The sequence below is a fragment of the Uranotaenia lowii genome, chromosome 3 (genome assembly GCF_029784155.1).
Source record: "Uranotaenia lowii strain MFRU-FL chromosome 3, ASM2978415v1, whole genome shotgun sequence".
In the NCBI taxonomy this organism is placed as follows: domain Eukaryota; kingdom Metazoa; phylum Arthropoda; class Insecta; order Diptera; family Culicidae; genus Uranotaenia; species Uranotaenia lowii.
Window position 1 is genome coordinate 242,255,450 of NC_073693.1, and position 23,709 is coordinate 242,279,158.

At 41.0% G+C, this 23,709-nt stretch overlaps 2 protein-coding genes across 2 annotated transcripts; both read left to right on the top strand.

The window, feature by feature from the left end:
* The first annotated feature begins 6,708 nt into the window (after window positions 1-6,708).
* Window positions 6,709-7,611, top strand: LOC129753236 (uncharacterized). The gene has a single exon (XM_055749034.1). The coding sequence runs from the start codon at window positions 6,709-6,711 to the stop codon at window positions 7,609-7,611; it is 903 nt and encodes a 300-aa protein (XP_055605009.1).
* Window positions 7,612-7,629: 18 nt separating this feature from the next.
* LOC129753238 (uncharacterized) lies at window positions 7,630-9,810 on the top strand. Its single transcript, XM_055749035.1, has one exon. It carries the CDS (start codon window positions 7,630-7,632, stop codon window positions 9,808-9,810), a length of 2,181 nt encoding a protein of 726 aa, XP_055605010.1.
* Window positions 9,811-23,709: the final 13,899 nt, after the last annotated feature.

Below are 23,709 nucleotides of genomic sequence, written 5' to 3' on the forward strand. Positions count from 1 at the left end.
TAATATATTTGCGATGCCTTAAAGACTTTTACGCATGACAATACCAATTGCAGTAGTTTTCGGGTCTGTAAAAACAAATTTTCACATTTTTTCTGAAAATAAGGATGCTGCATACATTTAGGGGTTAAATAATACTACGAAAAATTCTACAAGCTGAAATCATGAAAATAAATGTTTGGATGAATGAAATTTAAATGTTTACAAACGTGTGATGCAAAACATTCATATTCCAGCACATGGAAACGAGATTTACAAGGTATTTCTTTGATTTGCATTTTGTTGCATTTTACCCCAGACACCTAACTGAATTTTAAAAATATTCATGTAAAAAAATTTGGTGATTGTTCGAAAAATATTTTTACACCAACAATGTTGGTATAACATGAGGAAACCTGTAAAAAGTTTGTAGGTAATTTTATCAAGCTGATCCGTCATACTGGGTAAAGTTTTTTTCGGCATCAAAAAATGTTAAAACTTGTACATTTATTGCTCGATTTTTCAAATTTTACATAAAAATAAAAAACTTAAGACAACTAACTTAAGATGCGAGAAATTATGTCATCATCATTTTGTTATCATTAAAAGATAACTTTATTACAATACAATAAATCTAAAATTGATTTAATGTAGCGTTATACAAATGTTGCATCGAACCCCGCTGTTGCATGTTGCCCCGTTTGACGGTATTTCGGGATCCTCATTTGGATGAGCGACGACGCAATCGCTGTCCAACTGACGCTGTTGGAGGCGTTCTTCACGTCCAGAGTGACCACCGCGCACAAGCGGAGCCCTCTCCTCTTTGTTAGCCTGGCCCTGTCCGCTACCTCAATGACATAGTGGATGGCATCTCGGTGCTGCGTCCTCTATGGAAATCAAACAGTCGCCCTCACTTTCAGTGTACCTCTGAAGTCGGTTCTGAATCACCTTCTCCAGGACCTTACCCGCTGTGTCCAGTAGACAGACCGGCCGATACGCTGATAGGTCTCCTGGAGGCTTACCCGGTTTTGGCAGAAGGACGAGTTTCTGCCGCTTCCACGTGTCGGGGAACACCCGTTCCGTCACATATCGTTGTAACGATATCTGAAACATTTCGGGGAACTCCCTGATCGCGGCCTTCATTACGACGTTCGGAATGCCGTCCAGTCCGTGAGCCTTCCTTGGTTGGAGAGAATTGGCGATCTCGCGAAGTTCTTCCACCGTTATCCTCTCTTCAACGCTGGTGTCTCAGTCGTATGGGACTGTTGGCCAGCGGTTAACATCGTGCTGTGGGAACTGTTGCGTAAGCGACACACAGAAGAATAGATTTTTCTGATTTTTTAAAACGACCTTTATTTGACAATATCTACGTTTATTCGGTGGCGTTAATAAATTCCTTCAAAGAAAAATTACGAAGAAAAATCCTACATTAATTACGCCACTATAAACGTTTTTATAGTCAAGTGAAATAAATGACTTACGTTTAGTTTCCTTCTGCCTAATCTATGCTCGCAACTTTGGTAGCACGTGTTTTGTATGCTTTCGTGCAGCACGTGAGCTGGGAAGATTGGTTTAGGTTAGGTTACAATTTATCTATGCTACTGTATAAATTTTATGTTCCTACCACTCACAACTGCTTGTAGCTACTAACTCACTAAATTAGGAAAAATTAGGATGTACTAACAATATTCGTTTAAACGATTCACAATTTTACCTTGGCACACAATTCACTAGCACACTTGCTCTGCTTTTGATTTTTTCGTTTGTAAAGACCTGCGGTTTCTTCGATCACATTTCGTGATTCAAATTCTGATTGACGGCAAGTGGCAAGGTGGTTATTAGTGAAAGGTGCTTCACTCGGGATGGTTGTGACAGGAACAGTTCGTTGATGATGACGCTAAATTTGTCTGGGCACGTTTCAGGTGGCGTACCCTCACTTTTAGTTTTGCCCATGACTATCCGATAGGCATCACTCCATGGACAGTCATTGGCGCCACGGCAAAGTTGTTTGAAACGTGCCCTCTTGCTTGCGTTGATGGCCATATGGAGGGCCGATATCGCGCTTGTGAAGATTGGCCTAAGCTCTGCTCTCTCTTCTTGGGTCCTTGCCCTATGGACACAACCTGAATGTTGTTAGCGGCATACCACTCCATGGCCTTTTTTCATAATGGCAGGATGCCAAATCCAGCAAAACAGCACAGACAATCGACGGACCCGGCTGCAACGAAAATGTCGCTTTACAAGCCTCAAGTACAGATAGCTTCCCAAACGAGATATTTCTTGGCGAACATTGATATTTAGTTTAATGTGCTTGAAAATGTCTGCCACCTTTCCCCATCCGGTCGCTGTATAAAACTCTTGTCCCGGAAGCTGTCTGAAGTCTTCCTTGGCGTGGGTTTCGGATAGTTTTTTAGCTTCATGCACGGTTGAAGATGATTCTGCGTGCGTTAGTTTGGATTTTCAGGACGCATGTACATAATTCTGATTCATAGCTCCTCCTGCTTGGACGCCATTTTGAAAACTTAAGACCTAATGTCGAAAGCCAAATAGAAGCATCATTCTACAAACACACACTTACAAAATCTTGTCACATTTGTACAACTATTCTTCAATTAACCAAAGGATTTAATATTAAATACACTCATATTTCATTAAAAATAACTAGTTTAACTTTAACTTTTCAACAAGTTTTTTAAATTTCTGACATAATAAAATGTTTCCCTTCAATTTTTGCAACAATGCATCAATAAAATATAGTCGCTGAATTCCCAAACCGGAGTTTTTCGTGAACCTCTATCAAACATCTTCGAAATGCCGGAACCAATCAAAAGAAAGGGTTGCCAATTGCTGAGGCGTTCGATGAATTTTTTCATAGTTTTTGTATTGACAATAACTATTATTTAGGTTTGTAGCCGGAAGTGGTTTGATTTCAGGCTATGATCATTTAGTATCCGGGCACTTTATTTCGGTGATAGCTACGTTAAAAGAGCTCGGATATGCAAAACTTTAGCAGCGTTGTGTTGGTTATGAAAAGGACTTTCTTGCCTATTTTGTCAGATTTTTAAGTGAATGTGTGTTTGAGATATTTACGATGCAAAAAGACATGGTAAAAATAATTTTGCACAAATTTGCGCCTTTTGCGCATTTTGCGCATCAGAAACTCTTCATTTTTGACTTGAAAACTCATAAACTGTTGATTTTTTTCTGATTCTTTTTTGGACCGAATCGTTAAGAAGTATAAGGAGCCACTCTAGAATCCACACGAAGTTCAAATCAAGCATTGGAAGGGAACCCTTGATCTTAAATATGGTAAAAAGTCTATGGTTATTGGTAATAACTGAATGCAGGCCTTAAATAATGCAATTAATCCACTTCCGTCAGGCAAAAGGTTTTTTCGACTAGTAGACACCTAGTAAATAACTAATAGTGAACAGTTGCTTAGATTGCAACATGTGCAACTGGTTTTTACGCAATGTGACAGATGTGTCCTGATGGACGAAGAAATTTATGTTAAAACCGGATTCAAGAGATCACATTCTTCGAGATGCCTACTAATGAAAAGGTTCCAACCAGATTCCAATTGCTCTTTCCAGGTGGGTTTGTGTAAAACATCATGATTTGCCTCTGTGGTAAAAATAATGGATCAATACATGACTGAAAAAAGTGTGCAAAGATAAAAAAGAGATTTTATGAAAAAGTTAGAATATTTCTTGAAATCATTGATAAATATATTTTTTTTATATTTTTATATTAAATGTCATATTAACACCTTCATCTCCTCCATAGAAAGTTTTTCGATCAAATGAATAGTTTTTAAAATACCATCGTTTTTAACTGCCCGGATACTAAATGATCATAGCCTTGTACACAAGTAGATATTTTTGCGCTGTAGCAAAATGTTGTATGTTTTTTTTTGTTTTACTGTGATTTTAACGGTCTCGTGATATTCATCGTTAAGAGTTTGAATGATAGACCCATCGTCATTCAAATGGTCCCAAAACTTGGAAAACGACTAGCAAAATGATGCACCGCCTGATAAGCTGCTGCAGGGGCCTAGATTAATCCAGTTCGGTTCATTTATCAAAGGTAGTTTGCAATCGGCCATCACGAAGCAAAAGCATATTGGGAGAACATTTTTATCTAGGAAGGACTCCGGTCAAAGGTTTTCTTAAATCGTCTTGCATGTTCGTTATCGAAATCTATAAACTTGCAAATCGGCTCTGGCCGGCGCTTCTTTGAGATAGCAGAGGCAAGCTAGATTTAGATAGCGAAACTGATAAGGTTTAGGAGTGGTTTTCAGTGGTCAGCAGCCTAGGTTTATGTTCTTTTTTTTCTCCAAAGGTTAGATAACACATCACTATTGCAAGAGTACGGTTGGAAGGTTAAGCCTAGATAGCGATGCATTTGAAAATTTGGTAATGGTATCATTTTTGAATAAGGTTTATATTGCTACCTTGAAAGAGGAAAGTAGAAATAATTATTATGAAAACGATCATTAATTTATCTTGATTAGCTACATTATGTAGGAAGAAATCACAACCTACGTATCTTAATGCTCTGATCGACCGAAAATAATCCAGTTTTTGTGTACGATAGGTAGGTGAGCTAAATTTTGCTATACTTTGTCATAGTTTTTTCAGTTAGTATTTAAATAAGGCTCATATCACCTTTTATTCACAACTCCTATCTCAACCTCTCCGGCGAGGATGCAAGTAGCCTAAGTGGAGATCGGGTACCCAACCCCGGTGGATGCTTTGGTCACATGCAGGCTGAGAAGGTGGCTGCACGCGTCTATTCTCCAGGGCAGGGGCGGCTCAAACAACGTCTGTCTCGCAGCGAGTGGCTCCCACCAACTATGTAAGTCCCATCGCGGGGTAGGGACTACTGCTCTTGATAAATTAATCGTTACGGAAATTGAGACAAGAAATAACCGAATTGGAACTTTGGCAACGACTTTTAGCATGAAAACACGGACTAGAAGTGGAACTTGAAATGTTTTGACCCTAGCCCGGTTAAGAAGTGCTTTACTCCGCCATACGAGGAGAACACGGTACTCGTGAATGATGAGTTGGTTTCCTATCAAGCCCATGCGACCCTCATAAGATGTGAACCGATAAACGAAAGAACAATCATAGCCAGATTTAAAACACGGGTTAGAAACCAGGCAATGGTCCAGTGTTAGCGCCAACTGGCGTTGTTAACGGAATTCCTGCAGAGGCGAGTTTGCGTTTTGGAATCGTTGCCAGCAAAACCAGTTGAACAAAAACCTCCTCAGCATCAACCTTCGACAAAGTCAAAACCATTCGTAAGGAGCTATAATATAGTTCAAACATCCGGTAAACGTTGTGTAGCTTGTGCGTCAGATCATCCTCTGTACCAATGCGCAAGTTTCCAATAGCTGGTAGTAGCAGATAGGGAAAAGCTTTTGCGAACAAACCAAATGTGTCGAAATTGTTTCAACAAGGGTCATAAGGCGGTGGAATGCAGATCGAAATACTCTTGCCGACATTGCAAGGGTCGACACCATAGTTTGGTCTGCTTTAAACAGGAAAGGACAGCGTCAACAAGTACAGATCAACGCAGAAGTAAGCCAGCACGGACGGATTCTGAACCCAGCGCCACACAAGTCATCAACGCAGCAACAACGGTCACGAAATCATCGAATGCTTCTCAATGCTCGGCGCAAATTCTACTGGCAACCGCAGTGGTGGTTCTAGAGGACGATTACGGTAATCGGTATCCAGCACGAGCTCTTTTGGACTCGGGGTCCGAGAGCAACCTACTCACGGAGCGCATGAGCCAACGCCTGAAGGTTTCCAGGGAAAGGGTGGACATTTCGGTGATTGGAATGGGGCAAGCATCCACCAGAGTTAAGCAGAGAATTCAAGCAACGGTCAGATCACGCGTTTCTGAGTTCGAACGGTTGATGAGTTTCCTCGTTTTGCCTAAGGCAACTGCTAACTTGCCTGTCGCTTCTATAAACACCAAGGGATGGGAGATTCCAATGGGAATTGACCTTGCTGATCCTTCCTTTTCGGATTCTGGTGAAGTAGATATCGTTTTGGGTATTGAAGCGTTCTTTGAGTACTTTGATAGTGGCAAGAAAATTCATCTTGGGCCTGGATTACCGACATTAAATTACTCCGTATTTGGATGGGTGGCTTGTGGTGGGATTTCTCAATCTAGAAGCTCTATCTCCGTGGCAAATAATTCCATTTCGGCAGAAGAATCCCTAGAATCCTTGATGACTCGATTTTGGTCCCTAGAGGAGGTCGAGTCCCCGGTCGTATTTTCTCCTGAAGAAGCTCGCTGCGAAACCCTGTTTTCCTATACCGTGCAGCGGCAGCCTGGTGGACGTTATACAGTCACTTTACCCAAAAATGAAAACGTTTTGGCGCAACTTGGCGAATCTAAGGAGATCGCATTGCGGCGTTTTCTAGCCACGGAACGAAGATTAGCCAGAGATGAGAACCTGAGGAACCAATACATCGCATTTATGGAATAATATGTCAGTTTGGGTCATATGCGTAAAGTTCATGAGTCAGATTGCGGGTCAGCATCCAAGTCGGTTCATGAGTCAGACATTAAATCAGTTGTCAGTCAGTCAGTGAGTCAGTTTATGAGTCTGTTGAAGAGTCAGCAGGACGGTCTGCTGAAATGTTTGTGAATGAGTCTGTAAATGAGTCTGTTAAGAAGCCAGTTCATAAGTCAGTTGATGAGCCAGTAAGATCAATGTCAGTGAATGCATCAGTAAACAATGCTAGAAGTTTGTCAGAAGGTCATAAATCAGTCAGACGCTGTTATTTGCCCCATCACCCGGTGGTTAAAGAGGCCAGCACCACCACGAAGGTGAGAGTGGTATTTGATGCTTCTTGCAAAACATCTTCCGGAATATCCCTTAACGATTCTTTGCTTGTCGGTCCGGTTGTTCAAAAAGATCTCCTACGTTGCCGCACCAAACAGTTCATAATAGTCGCTGATGTGAAAAAAATGTTTCGTCAGATTGAAGTTCACCCATCCGATCAATCTCTTCAGTCGATTCTATGGAGATCTTCGCCTACCGATGAGATTTCGATCTACGAACTTTGCACGGTGACCTACGGAACAAAACCTGCACCTTTTTTGGCCACACGCACGCTTCGACAACTCGCTATGGATGAGAAGGTCAATTTTCCACTAGCAGCAAGGGCTGTTCTCGAAGATACGTATATGGATGACGTAATCACAGGAACAGATGACGCCTCAGAAGCCAGAATCTTACGAAGTCAACTGGATGGTTTAATGTCAAGCGGAGGCTTTCGCTTGAGGAAATACGCGTCTAATTGCTTGGAGATCTTAGCCAATATACCCCAAGAAAACTTGGCGATTCCTTGTTCGGAAGGAATATCACTTGATCCCAATCCATCGATTAAAACTTTGGGCCTTACTTGGATGCCTGTGTCGGACGAATTTAGTGTTCAGTTTTCCTTGCAACCCTTAGACGATAGCGAGCCTATAACCAAACGTCGAATTCTAGCAATAATTGCTACATTGTTTGAACCTCTGGGGCTACTTGGAGCCACAATTGCAAGCGCGAAGATCTTTATGCAACTGCTTTGGACGTTGCAAGATGAAAATGGAGAAAAACTTAATTGAGATCAGCCAGTACCTCAAATGGTGGGTGAGCAGTGGAAGAAATATTACCAACAACTTCCCCTTTTGAACCAAATCAAACTCCACCGTTGTGTCATCATACCTCAGCCGATCTCGATTGAATTACACTTCTTTTCTGATGCGTCAGAGAAGGCTTATGGTGCGTGTGCCTACGTGCGCAGTCAGAATCGTGAGGGTCAGGTAAATGTCAGCTTGCTCACTTCGAAATCGCGAGTAGCACCACTCAAATGTCAGAGTATCCCCAGGCTTGAGCTCTGCGGGGCCCTTGTGGCCGCAGAGCTCAATGAGCAGATTAAAAGGTCAGTTAAAATGAGTCTGCGAACCGTGTTTTGGACTGATTCTACCTGTGTTCTGCGTTGGCTTCAATTGATTCCGTCAACCTGGACCACTTTCGTCGCAAACCGAGTCAGCAAAATCCAAACTCTAACGGAAGGCTGTCAATGGAATCACGTTGCCGGAAGGGAAAATCCAGCTGACCTTATATCCCGCGGAATAACACCGGAAGATATAGTAGAGAGCCAATTTTGGTGGAATGGTCCAAGTTGGTTGTCGGAGAATCCAGATAGTTGGCCTAATACTACGAAAACATTTCCGGAAGGGGACGAAGAAAACGAACGAAGGCGTTCTACAATTGTTGCGATAGGTTCAGAGAAGCAAGAATTCAACCGTTGGTATTTTTCTCACTTTTCCTCCTACACAAAATTGATACGTTGTACAGCCATTTGGATGAGATTGTGTCGAGTGCTTAAAAAACCGAATAAGGGTATTACTACCGGATTTCTTACCACAATGGAGTTGTCGGAAGCTGAACACGTTTTGGTACGACTTGTTCAGAAGGAATGTTTCCCTGAAGAGCTTCAGGCGCTTTCAAACAAGGAATTCGTGTCACGTCGATCCCCACTTCGATGGTTCAACCCATTCTTAGAAAACGATCTGATAAAATTGGGTGGACGATTGAAACATTCCATGGAACCAGAAACATTCAAACGCCCTCTCGTTCTCCCAGCGCAACATTGTTTCACTAAACTGTTGTTTCAACATTACCATGAACGGTTGCTTCATGGTGAACCGACCTTGATGCTAAGCGCAATCAGGCAACGATTTTGGGCACTTGGAGGAAGAAGTGGAGTTCGTCATATTGTCCACCGCTGTCTGAAATGCTTCAAGGCGAAGTCGACCCCAATCGAGCAATTTATGGGAGAACTGCCTGCAGAAAGAGTGACAGAGTCTAGGCCATTCACAAAAACCGGCGTTGACTATTTTGGTCCAATCTACGTTCGGCCCGGACCTCGAAAACCAGCTTCAAAGGCATACGTGGCTCTGTTTGTTTGCTTTTCAACCAAGGCAGTTCACTTGGAGTTGGTTTCCGATCTTTCTACTGATCGTTTTCTCCAGGCATTTCGGAGATTTATTGGAAGATGGGGAAAAATCACCGATATCTTCTCGGACAACGGGACAAATTTTATAGGAGCCAAAAATTATTTACACGAACTCTACCAACAGCTTAATTCAAAACCACATCAAGAGAAGGTTTCCAAACATTGCGCTGATGATGGAATTCAGTGGCATTTGAATCCGCCCCGTGCCCCACATTTCGGTTGGCTTTGGGAAGCAGCTGTGCGCTCTGCAAAACATCACATCCTCAGAGTGATAGGTGATCAACCGTTACCATTCGAAGATATGTCTACTTTGTTAGTCCAGGTCGAGAGCTGTCTGAACCCAAGACCGATTACACAGCTCACAGACGATCCTAATGATCTCGAGCCACTCACTCCTTCACATTTCTGGCTTGGTTCGTCTCTGCAAGGTCTACCGGAACGTGATTTGAGAAATGTGTCCACAAACCGGTTGAACAATTCTCAAATTGTGCAACAAAAACTGCAGCAGATATGGTCTCGGTGGAAGCATGAATATCTCTGTCAACTACAGGCCAGAACGAAGAGGTGGAACAAACCTGTAAATATTGAAGCCGGAAAACTGGTGGTGATTTGCGATGATAATTCTCCGCCAATACACTGGAAGATGGGCCGGATTCACGCAGTGCACCCAGGAAAAGATGGGATCATACGGGTCGTTACGCTCAAGACTGCTACAGGGTTTAAAACAAGAGCAGTAGAACGTCTTTGTCTGTTACCCGTTCAACCAGAAATTGATGTTGTTGTTGAGTCAAACGTAGAGTAGAAATCCCAACCTTTTCCTTTGCCCTCCCTTTCCAAAAAGAGGATTTTCCTTTTTTTCTAATTTCAGAAATCGAGCTATTTCTGGGTGGGTGAGGATGTACGATGGTGACCCTAGGCACGCTACTGATTTCAGCCCATCAATCCTTCCTATTGTCGGTGCGGTGGGCCATTGGGAGAAGATTTCCACGATCGGAAAACAATAGCCAAGCGAAGACGATCCTCTCCAAAAGGCTATATTCACCACACACCGGCTGGCTGGTTGTTAGCCGATGATCGTCGATCAGTCTTAGTCTAAGTCCGTCGAGTTATTATCACGGGTGTCGTAGAGTCCGTTAATTGTTAGAATAAGTCTAGAATAAGTAGTCAAGTTGTAATAAATTAAGTTATTCGAAAGAGTGTGTTTTTAACTAAAAGTCGTGTGTTAAATTATTTGTCTGGATAACCAGAGGCCCAACAAACCGAAAAGCTCCAATCTGCCTGGAAACGACCAACCATCAAGAGCAGCCATCAAATTGGAAATCATCCACACCAACCCACCCTCCCCCCTTCGATGTTGGAAGGAGGAACGGCGGCACCAGCTATCAAGACCAGAAGGTAAGGTGCCCACAAAAAGGTCGTTGACCCCCTACCCGCCAACAGCCTATACGGATTAATGGCAGCTGTGGTATGAAGGGACGACTGGAATTGAACAACATATACGAAGTTTTTGATAGGTCGTTACCAATCCATTCCTTTATCTGGAGTGGGTTGCTGTCATCGACAAAGAGCCGAATTTTGTCATGTAGTTGTGGAAGATCGTTGATAAAAACTAGAAACATCAGCGGGCCTAGGTTACTTCCTTGCGGCACTCCCGTTGTATTGAATCTTTTTCTACTTGAGCATCCATTCAGAGACACGAATTACTGTCGAGATTGTATGTAGCTTTCAATTAACCGATGAGGCTGACCTCATTTACCATACCATTCCAATTTTTGCAACAGCGAGGCGTGGTTCATGTCCAAAAACAGGTCACCAGCGTAGTTACGCGTCATATACATCTTCCATGAGATCAGTAGTTGCTGTTAAAGTACTGCATCCCTTTCGAATTCCTTATGCGTCGTACCTCGATATGTACTCACTTATTCTAGTGACGAGAAGTTTTTCCAGAATTTTGTTCAAGACCGAGAGCGTTGAGATTGGACGGTAATTTGAAACGTCTGAGTTGTCTCCAGACTTGAAAATAGGAGATACTCGGGCTAGTTTCAATGTGTCGGGATAAAGTTCGGTTCCGACTATTTCAATAAAGATATCCGTCAGGATATTGGAGAGTGCCAAGTGATGTGTTTTTAGTGTGTCCACGATAATATTGCCCGCAACAGGAGATTTTTTGGAATCGAAATTGCTGATTTCTAATAGTACCTATGAGAGGGATGCCGGTCTCAGAAACAAAGATGACGAAGGATGTGAATGAAGTGAATTGTACTGTTGAATATCTCGATTTATTATTCAGAGAATGACTCTGAACTAAGTTTTAAGTTTTTTTTTTTAAATTTCCGTTCCAATTTCCTTTGCCCGGAAAATTCAGCCCTGTCTTGTAGTACTACACACTTCCTACCCAACTCAAACCCACACACTCGTTCGTTTTCGGTCGTCGAGGCGTTCTGAGTCTGAGGATGTAGGTAAACAGGAAAATTTATGGAGGATGAGAGACAGATTCGCCGCCGCCAGTGAGCAGACGACGGAGATGACGGAGCTCTACGGTTGTATATGTAGGGCAAAAGTGCAGCCTTTGCAAATGGTACCGTATTCACCGTATTCGAGTGGTTGGTAGGATGAGAGAGTTTACTGTCCTGCACTCCTCCTGTCCCAAAAGGGGAGCGGATTCGAAATGGAAGGTAAGTTGAGAAGGCAGGAAACGCAAGCAGACTCGAGCGAGAGCAAAACGCTCTCTGGAGCCACATCGTGCCCGTTTTTCCGAGTCACGAGTTGCAACTTTGGAGACACGTGCTGGAGAATTCCCATTCCCTATTAAGAATTCGGCTTTCAGAGATGCATTCAAGGAGAGTAAATCCGAAAATAGAGTTTGAGGAACTTGGGACATCGTTTATCAGATGCAGCACTCGTTTATGGGCACGTGAGTGGCATTTTCTCTCTCTTTCGAAATGCAACCCGAGCAATGCACTTGATTTTCCCGCGCTTGAACTTATAAACATACATCTACTCTATTTCCCAACCTAGCTACGAGCATAGGCTCCATTCTGTCTGCTGTTGTTGGAACTCTGGCAGGAGATGTAATCGCAAATTGGCGAGTAAATTGATTCCTGACAAGTTTATTTTATAGCCATCGTGGGAATTATTGTTTTCTCACTAATTTTCGGATAGCTCATCGTCAGTTAGTCATGCGGAGCTTCATCGTTTTCCGATTCTATTCACTCATCCCCCATATAAGAATATTTTTGGCATTTATTCGGTACTAGTAGATTTCCGGTAGGTATCTGATGAGGATTTGATATGATGATGATTTATTCCACATAATTGATATTTGCATGAATGGAATGAACATCGAATTGCAGTTAGGAAATATTTTTTTGTTATTAGTTCGGAAATAGAAATTTAGTTTTATTAATTTGTTTTTGGCGACCTAAGTGCCCATGCAATAAAAGACCTTTAGGTAAGGCGTATTGAAGTTTTCCTCCTGTACGATTGATCAAACCTCATTTATACATCTGTAGCTCCAAACGGCTTATTTAAAATTGAAATTAGAAACTTTTAGCATTGAATATGGTTTTGAAAACCTCATGTACATATTCCTCATTCTGAATTTTCAATCAGAAATTTATTTCTTATCCTATTTATTAGAATTTCTTTGCTATACCTACAGTATTACCAGAAAAATGGCGTTTATTTTAGCAGTCTGATTTGGGTTGTTTTTGAAGATTTATGAGGATTTTTTCATCTCACCTTCATCTGTCAATTGATGTGAACAATGCAGTAGTAGGGCTAAGAGGGGTAATAATGAACAAGGCGTCATTCCGAACAAATGCCGTAGACGTCGGTCTCAAAACTGATCAAATGTGATAGTCTATCATTGAATTGATAAGTTACAGTAATAACTTGCAACCCTAACTTTATATATTTTGTAGTAACAATCATAAACAAAACTAATATTTCTGTTACCTAAACAAAAATCGTTTTGAGACGTGTCTTAACAATTGGCTCCCTCGTCAATATAAATGGAGACAAAATGTTGTTCGAAAGTTTTACCACTGATAAAGTTTTACGTTCAGTAGTTGATGCTCTATAAGATCTGATACGATTTTCTGATGGGAAAAAAATTCCACCCACTCACAAGAAGTGTTGATTTTTACCCCATATTTTGGATACTGATTCTTTTTTGCTCAAACAATGCATGAATTAATAAAAATAACTTTGGTAAAAGCTAGGTAAAGGCTAGCGAACGGTAGACAATGTGCAACTCGAGACCCCATACACCCAACCCTCGGGTAGTGGTCATATCACCTCTTGTCTGCAACTCCGATTCTCTACCTCCCCGTGGTGCTAGCTGGGGTGCGAGCAACCTTAGCGGAGATCGGGTACCCAACCCCGGTGGATGCTTTGGTCGCATGCAGACTGAGTCAGGGGGCTTCGTACGCGTCTGTTCTCCATGTCAGGGGCGGCGTGCGGAGTGCAACAACGTCCTGGTGGTGTTTGGGACCCAAAACAGCAACATCACGACGGTCCTCCTGCGAGATAGTGGGGTTAGCTGCGGGCCTTGCGAGCAGAGTTGCCATGTGGTTTTGTCAAAAATCAGGACACCGCGATGAAAAAATCAGGTTTTTTCAGGACACCACTAAATTGATGAAAATAACACGCAGCTCTGCTTGGATTGCATAACTAAAGGCGAAATAGATGTGCCGAAGACGCCTCAAATTATGCAACTGAAGCTAGAAGAATCTTGGTTAACCTTCAGTTAATATCGAAAAACACCATTTAAATATCATTTGAACCAAAGATCATCATCAGATAAACTGGTTAAACTATTTTATTAAAGATTTTTTTTGATTTTTTCATCATTTAACAATAAATTAAGTTATAATTTAGACATTTTTAAAAAATCAGGACAAATCAGGACATTTTAAGGGCCATTTTTCAAATATCAGGACAATTCAAGCGATTTTGAAAAATCAGGACGGCCTCTCAAAAATCAGGACAAATCCTGAAAAATCAGGACACCTGACACCCCTGCTTGCGAGACCGTGACTACAAAAAAACATAAGCAACGAACAACGAACAACAAATTTCGGATGGAAATCGGCAAAGACCCACGCGATGAAAAGGGACTAGCGGTTGGAAACTTGGAACATGGCCTGCCGATCTCTAAATTTTGTGGGCAGTACCCACGTGCTCTCCAACGAATTGAAGAGCCGCAAATTCGACATCGTAACGCTGCAGGAGGTATGCTGGAAGGGCTCCACGGTACGAACGTACCCAGATGGTCGTGCCGTCTACCAGAGCAACACACACGAGCTTGGAACAGCTTTTATAGTGATGGGAAAGATGCAAAAGCGCGTGATCGGGTGGTGGCCGATCAACTCCCGAATGTGCCGGTTGAGAATCAAGGGCCGGTTCTTCAACATCAGCATCATCAACGTGCACAGCCCTCACTTCGGAAGTACCGGTGACGACAAAGACGAATTTTACGCGCAGCTGGAGCGTGAATACGACCGTTGCCGAAAACATGATATCAAGATCGTCATCGGGGATTTCAACGCTCAGGTCGGCCAGGAGAAGGAATTTAAACCGACAATTGGAAGGTTCAATGCGCACCAGCGGACTAACGAAAACGGCCTCAGACTGATAGATTTCGCCGCCTCCAAACGAATGGCCGTACGTAGTACCTTTTTCCAGCACCGCCTCCCACACAAGTACACCTGGAGATCACCGTACCAAACTCAATCACAGATCGACCACGTTTTGATTGACAGCCGGCACTTCTCGGACATCATCGACGTCAGATCCTGTCGAGGCGCCAACATCGAGTCAGACCACTATCTGGTGATGGTGAAGATGCGCCCAAAACTCTCCGTAGTGAACAACAAGCGAAACCGGCGCCCGCCTCGGTTAAACATCGCGCGACTGAAGCAACCTGAGGTCGCGGCAGACTACGCGCAATCGGTCGAAGCAGCGCTGCCGGCAGAGGGCGAGCTTGATGAAGCCCCTCTCGAGGACTGTTGGAATACCATGAAGACAGCCATCAAAAGTGCTGCGGAGAACGTCATCGGTTATGTGGAGCGAACTCGACGGAACGACTGGTTCGACGAGGAGTGTAGGAGGGTGATGGACGAAGAGAATGCCGCGCGGGCGGCAGTAGTGCAGAGAGGCACCCGTCGAAATGTGGAAAATCACCGACAGCGGAAGAGGCAGCGAGTCCGAATTTTCCAGGAGAAAAAGCGCCGCCTGGAGGAGGAGGAGCTCGAGGAGCTGGAGCAGCTGCATCGTTCCGAAGAAACACGAAAGTTCTATCAGAAACTCAACGCATCCCGCGAAGGCTTCGTGCCGCAAGCCGAAATGTGCCGGGATAAGGACGGAGGCATCCTGACGGACAATCGTGAGGTGATCAAAAGGTGGAAGCAGCACTTCGATGAACACCTGAACGGCGCACATGCAGGAGATCAAGACGGTGGGGGAAGGTACATCGCCGGCGTAGCCAACGACGTAGAGGAGCCAATCCCAACGATGAGTGAAGTTAAGGAAGCCATTCGCCAGCTGAATAGAAACAAGTCGGCTGGGAAGGATGGCATCGCAGCTGAACTCATCAAAATGGGCCCGGACAAGTTGGCCGATTGCCTACACCGGTTGATAGTCCGGATCTAGGACATAGAACAGCTACCGGAGGAGTGGAAGGAGGGGGTTATATGCCCCATCTACAAGAAGGGCGACAAATTGGACTGTGAGAACTACCGAGCGATCACTGTCCTCAATGCCGTCTATAAAGTGTTGTCCCGAATCCTACTCCGCCGCCTAACGCCACAAGCAAACAGATTCGTGGGAAGTCATCAGGCCGGCTTCATGGAAGGACGGTCAACGACGGACCAGATATTCACATTACGGCAAATCCTCCAAAAATGCCGGGAACACCAAGTCCCCACGCACCACATATTCATCCACTTTAAAGCCGCATACGACACGATCGACCGTAACGAGCTATGGAAAATCATGGACGAGAACGGCTTTTCCGGGAAGCTGATCAGACTGATCAAGGCGACGATGGATGGAACGCAGTGCTGTGTGCGGATCTCGGGTGAATTGTCGAGTTCATTCGAATCACGCAGGGGGCTTCGACAAGGTGATGGTCTATCCTGCATGATGTTCAACGTGGCGCTAGAAGGTGTTATTCGACGAGCGGTGAGCGAAATGCGGGGCACGATTTTCGACAGATCCAGTCAACTTATCTGCTTTGCCGATGACATTGATATAGTCGGCAGGTCATCTGCAGCGGTGGGGGAGATCTACCGCAAACTGAAACGCGAAGCAGGAAGGATTGGGTTGATGATGAATACGTTCAGACGAAGTACATGCTGGCCTGCGGATCTGAGACCGACCGAACCCGCTTGTCCAGTAATAACAAGGTCACGATCGATGGCGACGAGCTGGAGATAGTCGAAGACTTTGTCTATCTCGGCTCACTGGTGACCGCAAACAATGACACCAGCCGTGAGATCCGGAGGCGAATTATCAGCGGAAGTCGTGCCTACTATGGACTCCACAAGCAACAAGTGTAACCTGTATATGACGCTCATTAGACCGGTTGTTCTCTACGGGCACGAGACATGGATATTGCTCGAGGAGGACCTGCGTACACTCGGAGTATTTGAGCGACGAGTGTTAAGAACCATCTTTGGCGGCGTGCAGGAGAACGGAGTGTGGAGGCGAAGGATGAACCACGAGCTCGCGCGACTCTACGGCGAACCCAGTATCCAGAAGGTGGTGAAGGCTGGTCGGATACGCTGGGCAGGACATGTTGCGAGAATGCCGGACGACTGTCCTGCAAAACAGGTGTTCGCTACGAATCCGGTAGGAACAAGACGAGCGGGGGCGCAACGAGCGAGGTGGTTAGACCAAGTGGAGCGTGATCTGGCGAACGTGGGGTGCCCGAGGAATTGGAGAACGGTTGGACCGAGTGAATTTTAGGAATTATGTTCGTCAAGTTATGTCGTGAGACGGAATACTATGTAAATAAAATAAAAATAACTTTGGTAAAACATATTTTTAATGTTTGATTATTTACTTTCAAGTTCTTTAACATTAGTAGTTTTTCATATCTCGACTTTTCAAAATAAAAACCCTTCCCCCTTCCCGTAAGCTAAATTTGTATGGTAAAATCTTAAATAACGTAAAAGGGAAGTTAATATGATTGAAATCTTAGAATTTGCTCAAGATTCTGGAAGATTAAGTTCATTTGATTTGAGTATAGAATATCTATTTTAAGAAACAAAGTTTCTTAAAAAAAAATATTTCTATGCTCAAATCAATTTTGCCAAAACTATAAAACAAATTTATTAAATTTCAATCGTCGATGAAAGTAGATTAAATGTTTAAAGTTAGAAGAAACGAATACAATTTTGCAGTTCAAATCTGATCCAAATTTGCAATACGCCGTGAAAATGTGAAATTTCCTGCAGTTTTGTTTAAGCTTTCTCACATTACACGTTTCTTTATCAGAAAATATTTTTTAATAAAAAAAATCAATTACATAATTATCACATTGCGGACCATTTTGAATTTAATAATGAAACTCTGTTCTACGAAACAGAATACAGTATTTTCGCTGACTCAAAAACTCTAAGTTTATTTAATTCAGCCCAGCTAATTTTATGTTTTTTTTTCATAACCAAATTCAGTTTTTTCACGAATCAAAGTTTGCAAAATAAACTCAATTACAACATTATAATTGTAATTTTCAGCTGAGTTTTGTCTACAAACTGCCTTCGATAAAACACAATTTAACATTTTGATACTGAATTTACAATTCAAACTATTAATCTGCGATCTCTTGGTGACTTGAATTCGCCAATGAAATAGTCAACTTGATTTTTAACATGTTGAATCTGAATCTGAATTTGGAATTGATTAATTCTGAACCTGAATTTTGAATCTATTTTCCAAATTTTAATACGATTTCTGAATCTAATTGCTTCAAACCACAACATTGAATGTGAGGCATATAGTGAAATTTGATTCAGAACCCTTAATCATGAAAATTTAATTTAAATTTTGAAGTTTAGGGTTTAATTTTAATTCATAATTTCGAATATTTATTTCTAATCCTTGTGAACCTCAAATAAAACATGAGCTTCGAATGATGATGCTAAGTTTTCGATTCCTGATGGCCATTTTGAAATTTTGATATGTTTGAATTCAGAATTAGAATAGTTTAAGAACTTTGAATCTGAATATGAAACATAAACTCTGGAAGGATTCAATTTTTTTCTCATATTCGGGCAATTATTATCTAAAAATTTAAAATGCATATGAGTTTAGAAAATCATTAATTAAATTTTGTATGAAATGCAAAACCTAATTTGATCCAGGATGATAATTCTAATTTTAAATCAAACTGGAACCAAAACGAGTTCAATCTCATTTAAAGTTGATATTTAAAACTGAATTTCTATCCACAAGTGAACATTTTTTTTTTATCTTTAGCAGAATTTTGGACCTGGGATGAGTTTTCGAGGTTTCATCAGACATCAGATCTGAGCCAAGATTGTAATAAATAAAAACCTAACCTGGTTCAAAACAAAATAAATAGCGTTACGTTGTTGAGATTTTATCGAAATAAGATTTGTACGGTAATTTTCACACGAATGTGAATGGGGCTTTAGTAAATTATTAGATACAATCTTTCCAGACGTACAGTTTTTGAGTTAACTAAGTTTTAATTTAAATTAAAGTTTTCGTTTTCACGGTTCGTTTGAGTTAGTCAGGGATGTTTTGCCCGATTTTTATATCATGATTTTTTTTATTCTGCTATTGATACTTTTTAACGAAATTTACTCGTTATTACGATGAAACTGTTAAATTTGACTGATAAAAATAAAAAAAACACTTTTAAAGTTAAATTTGATAATATAGGCACAATTCCCAAGGTTTTTTTTTAATCAGTACCTAATGTATATCTCTGGCTCGTAATTTTTAGCAATTTTCTTTCAAAATTTAATTTAGAAAAGCGAAATCAAGCCACTTTAATATTAAAGAGGAGCAATGTTATTACTTCGCGAGCTCAAATACTAACCTCAAATAAGTACCAAAAAGTATTAAACATTCTGCAAACCTTTCCCAAAATTCAACATGTTGTCAATTGCATCATCTATAATTATTATTTTTTTTATTCTTATTCCATGTTTTTTAGTGTTTATTTGTTAATTCTGTTCAAGAGTCGTTTCGAGAATCAGTGATGTGTTAGAGAGTTAGAGATTATAGTGAGGGAAACAGCTAGCTTGTAGGAAATTCGAATGGTTAGGGGAGATGGGGGCATAATGGCCACCTTAAGGAAAACGGTTATTTAACCATAGAAAATATCTATAATATGGAGGTTACATTATTGTTTCGTGTTCAGACACTTGAAAAGCCTATTCCCTAACGGGCTGAAACGTGAAAAACTAGATGAAAACGTTAAAAATGCATTTTAAAAAATTTTGCCAAAAGCTGAAAACCAGCCACTGTGGAGGCATAATGAGAACCCCCCCCTGAGGCAGTATGAGCACCATTAATCAGAGCAAGATGTGCGTTTTTGCCGGGGAATCTAGCAGCGAATTTAATTGGATGAAGTCAGGTGAGTCGTAGATTCATCAAACAAAGCAATAACAAAATAATCTAGGTCTGTTTGTAGAATACAAACAATTCACGCACGCTCATACATTAAGTGCTTTGATGCTACTAGCCGTATAATGTAACAATAAAAAAATCGATCATGAATTGTAAATGGAAAAAAATCACCTCGAACAGAAATCTAACTCTAGTCTTTTGATTACCTCTCCGACACCTTACCAATAGGCTAAATTGTCGGATGAAAACTAGTCAAGGTGTGGCGCTATAAATCAATTTTAATTCGCTGCGAGATTCTACGGCAGAAAATGCTCATTATGCCTCGATAATATGGTGCTCTATATGCCCCTAGTCAACAAATTTAAGTAAAAACGTGTTTTAAAATTGATAAAAGTGAAAAATCAAAAATTTTATGATGGTAAAAATTGAGAAACAATGTGTACATCATGTTGCAGTGCGTACATTATAGATCAAGATTATTTTAAGATCGTAAGAGCTTATTTCGTGGTGCTCAAAAATTATAATATTTTCGTAACTTGAGAACCAAGCTAGTTTTCTTTAAATATCTCTGTAAAGATAGTAAGGAGATTCCTTTTTTTGTGAAAAATTAATACTATAGGAAGTACGAAACAAATCCTCATGAAAATTTATTTAAGAAAATACGCACTTTCGTAGAAAAGCGTAGTTCTCATTATGCCTCGGGTGCTCGTTATGCCCTCATCTCCCCTACTTTTCTAATTATTTGAGTGTTCATAATTCTTTTAAAATTTTCCACCTCGCAGATATTATTAGGAGTTTCCTTACGAAAATGTCTAGAAGCATAGGAGGTGTAGGTCAACCAAAGATCGCACCATTTTCCAAAAATCCTCCTGATCCAAACCTCTCCCTTGCTAAAAAAACCCTTCCTGAGATACTTGAATATAGATTCGCAGACGTATAGACGGTTTCTATAGCTGGTGATACTGACTTATCATTGCTCCAGGGCTTCCAAAACAAGCTTTTGAAGAAAACTGGAATAACAGATTTATGGTTGATCCTAAAAAGTATCTTACTAATAATCCTTCCTTCATCCCTCTTTGACTATTAGGACGTGGCCGGCGCAGTTAGTGACCTTTTTTTTTTCATTATTTTTTTTAAGGGAGAGCATGAGTTTTGTGCATTGAGAATGAGTTGCTAATCCCAAGCTGCATTCTTTTGGCCCTTGTACAAAATTGATGGCCTCGATCAATCACGGAGTAGCAACCATTGGCGATGTGGAACTTGTTCTACTTAGCCACGCCAGCGATCATAAAATTCTAAATGCATTGGATGATTCGATACAATTTAAAATTATATTTTTATTAAAACCATGAAAAAAATGTTGGTATTTTGAAGACTAATTCAAGTATTTCGGCTTAATGATCTAAGGTGGATATGAGTAGTCAAACAAGCTAAGCTAAGCTAAAAATAAAAAAATCATGAAATTAAGGGTTAATTTGGTAGTGGTGCTGCTGCCGATGCTGCATGCTGGTGGTACAATCAGCGACGGCTGATGTCTGTTGTCGCAATCATCGCTAGTTTAGGTTACTCTACCTACGAAAAAATAAAACTAAATTTGAATTATTTTAAGTAAAATATTATTAAATCATATCTTCACCTCGAATCAGCGTTTCGATTAAATTCCGTAGAAAAAGACACAATGTATGTTTATTTACTAACGCACGCTTAAATAAAACGACTCAATATGTTTTGTTCGGAAGTCAGCCATGATGTCAGTTCACCAACGACGTTTATAATTTTTTTTATCTAAACGCACAATATAATCATCGACAACGATGACTGTGTCACGAACAGAAGCTAAGCTCATGATTTCTTGGACGGCAGTGAAATGGCTAATTTCGGAGGCTGCCAGTATTGACTTTAACAACGGCTTGTTCCAAATGTTCGCAGTTTTCGATTATAAGAGAGGATGCAACTAGTTCTTGTTTTACGGCAATCATCACAACACCTCCTCGTTGAGCATTGCTCGTTTCATAGGTACGATCACAACTGAATATAGTGTAGTTTGACGTTAGTTCGCTGTTGTGAATGCTTTCATTTAACCAGGTTTCTATGATCAAAATACAATCATGATCACATGGGCAAGAGCGTAGTTAAAAGCAGCGGTTTTGGTACGCATTCCACCTGCATTGTGGTAGTATAAGGAGAAAGTACAGCGAAAACTCGGGTTCGATGATACCATTCGGTTTGCATACGAAGAAATTGGATCTATGATTTTTGCGATTTTTAAAATATTCTTTGAAATCTTTGAAATTTTTTTGCGAAATTTTTCGGTTAGAAATCTTTTCCATCAACATGTTTGGAGTTATTGCTTTTTGAAGGAATTTTCATCTAAGCTTGGAAATGGAAAATTTGAAACTTTAAAAAATAATTATAAGTGAAAATTTTGAAAATCTTCTGGTATATTTTGTTCGCAGTTTTCAAAAAAAAAATGTTACTCTAGATCACCCGAGTGGTTTTCTTCTTGAAATGTGCGTTGGATAGAGGAGAGTCTCCATCATTTTGAGTTTCCATCGAAGAGAACTTTCGATTTAAACCACACAAAAATCATAACAAGGATTGTTCATGCACCCAAAATTCAGCCTTTACTCCCATCATGAGTTCTCGATATTGTAACGTAATTGGCATAAGATGTGAACGCGTGCAGCGATGATACGATTTGAGACCGACGTCATAAACCTCCCAGCTCAACCGCATTGCGTATGGCTGAAGGAAACAAAATAATAATGTAGCAAAAACAAAAGCAAAATAAAACATTTCCTAGCATCAAGCCCCCTGGCAAACACCCCCCCCCCCCCCCACCATGCTGCCCGACTGTAATAGGCTGTGCGTTTGTATGTGAGACGGAGAATAGGAAAGCATAAAATAGTTCCTCGTTTTCAATTCCGGTTGAAAACGGTTGAAAATATTGAAAGTTATGGACTATTTCTGAGTCCTTGCGAATTTGTGCAACCTGTGCGAAGCTGTTATGGGACCTTGCGGACCAAAATGTCATCTTTAATTTGAGTAGTTCTGTGTGATAAAACCACCCTAATTAAAAAATGTATGCACTGATCGTCGGCTGATTTTTTCAAATATTTGATTCACAATTCAGGTTATCATATGCGAGCAGTAGTGCGAACAGTTGAAAAATGTGAAAAAATCAAATTTTGTCTTGTCATAGAAACTCTAAACATGAGTTTAGGTAGTTAGGTACTTTGAATTAAATGCTAATATGGTAATAATACAAATAAACCTCAAAGTCAAACTTCTCCATACACCTAATTAAGGACACGTATGTCAGCACCACACCACCTATTGATGAAAGTTCCTACTAAAGTCACTGATAGTACCACCTTCACCACAACCAAATCAGTTAAGACCACCGGCAGAAGTAGTTCAGATTGTCGAAGTTTATACATGACATGATAGTTGGAACTTTCTCCACATGATGGCGTGCTTGATGTATCGCCTTGTTTTTTGAAGTGTGAGGGATATTGGTTATATTACTATATTTGATAAAAGTAAAATGCAATGTTAATAATGAAGTGAAAAATCCTTTACACATTTAACACAAGGATTTCCGACCTTTATTAACTACTTTTTTTCTCCTTCCATGGAATGACTAATATGCGGCCTTAATATCTCAAGTTATAGGTTCGATGTTTCCAGAATGCAGTAATTTTTTCACACTTCACAACAATCTGATAAGTTAATTTTTCTCATTTCATACAAGAATTTTAACAATTGATGATGAGACAGCTTAGATTTCCGCTCCATCCTGAGTTGAGAAATCATAAAAAAATATTTTTATTAAAATTAATGGCTGTCAGAGTAACTTCCTAACGAAACTTCCGGAAGTAGTTTTGCCAAACGGAGCCAAACACATTTCCAAACCCAACGCTACGGTTTGACACAACGAGTGTCCACCTTTGTTGGGCTTCAAGCCAGGACTAATTCCAAATATCGGAGCGAGTTTCCCATCCGTGCTGTGTTGCTCTTCGAAAAAGGTTGAGAACTTCGAAAATTGCGCACGCAGATGTAGGTTCTTGAACTCTTTCATCCGGCCGCTGCC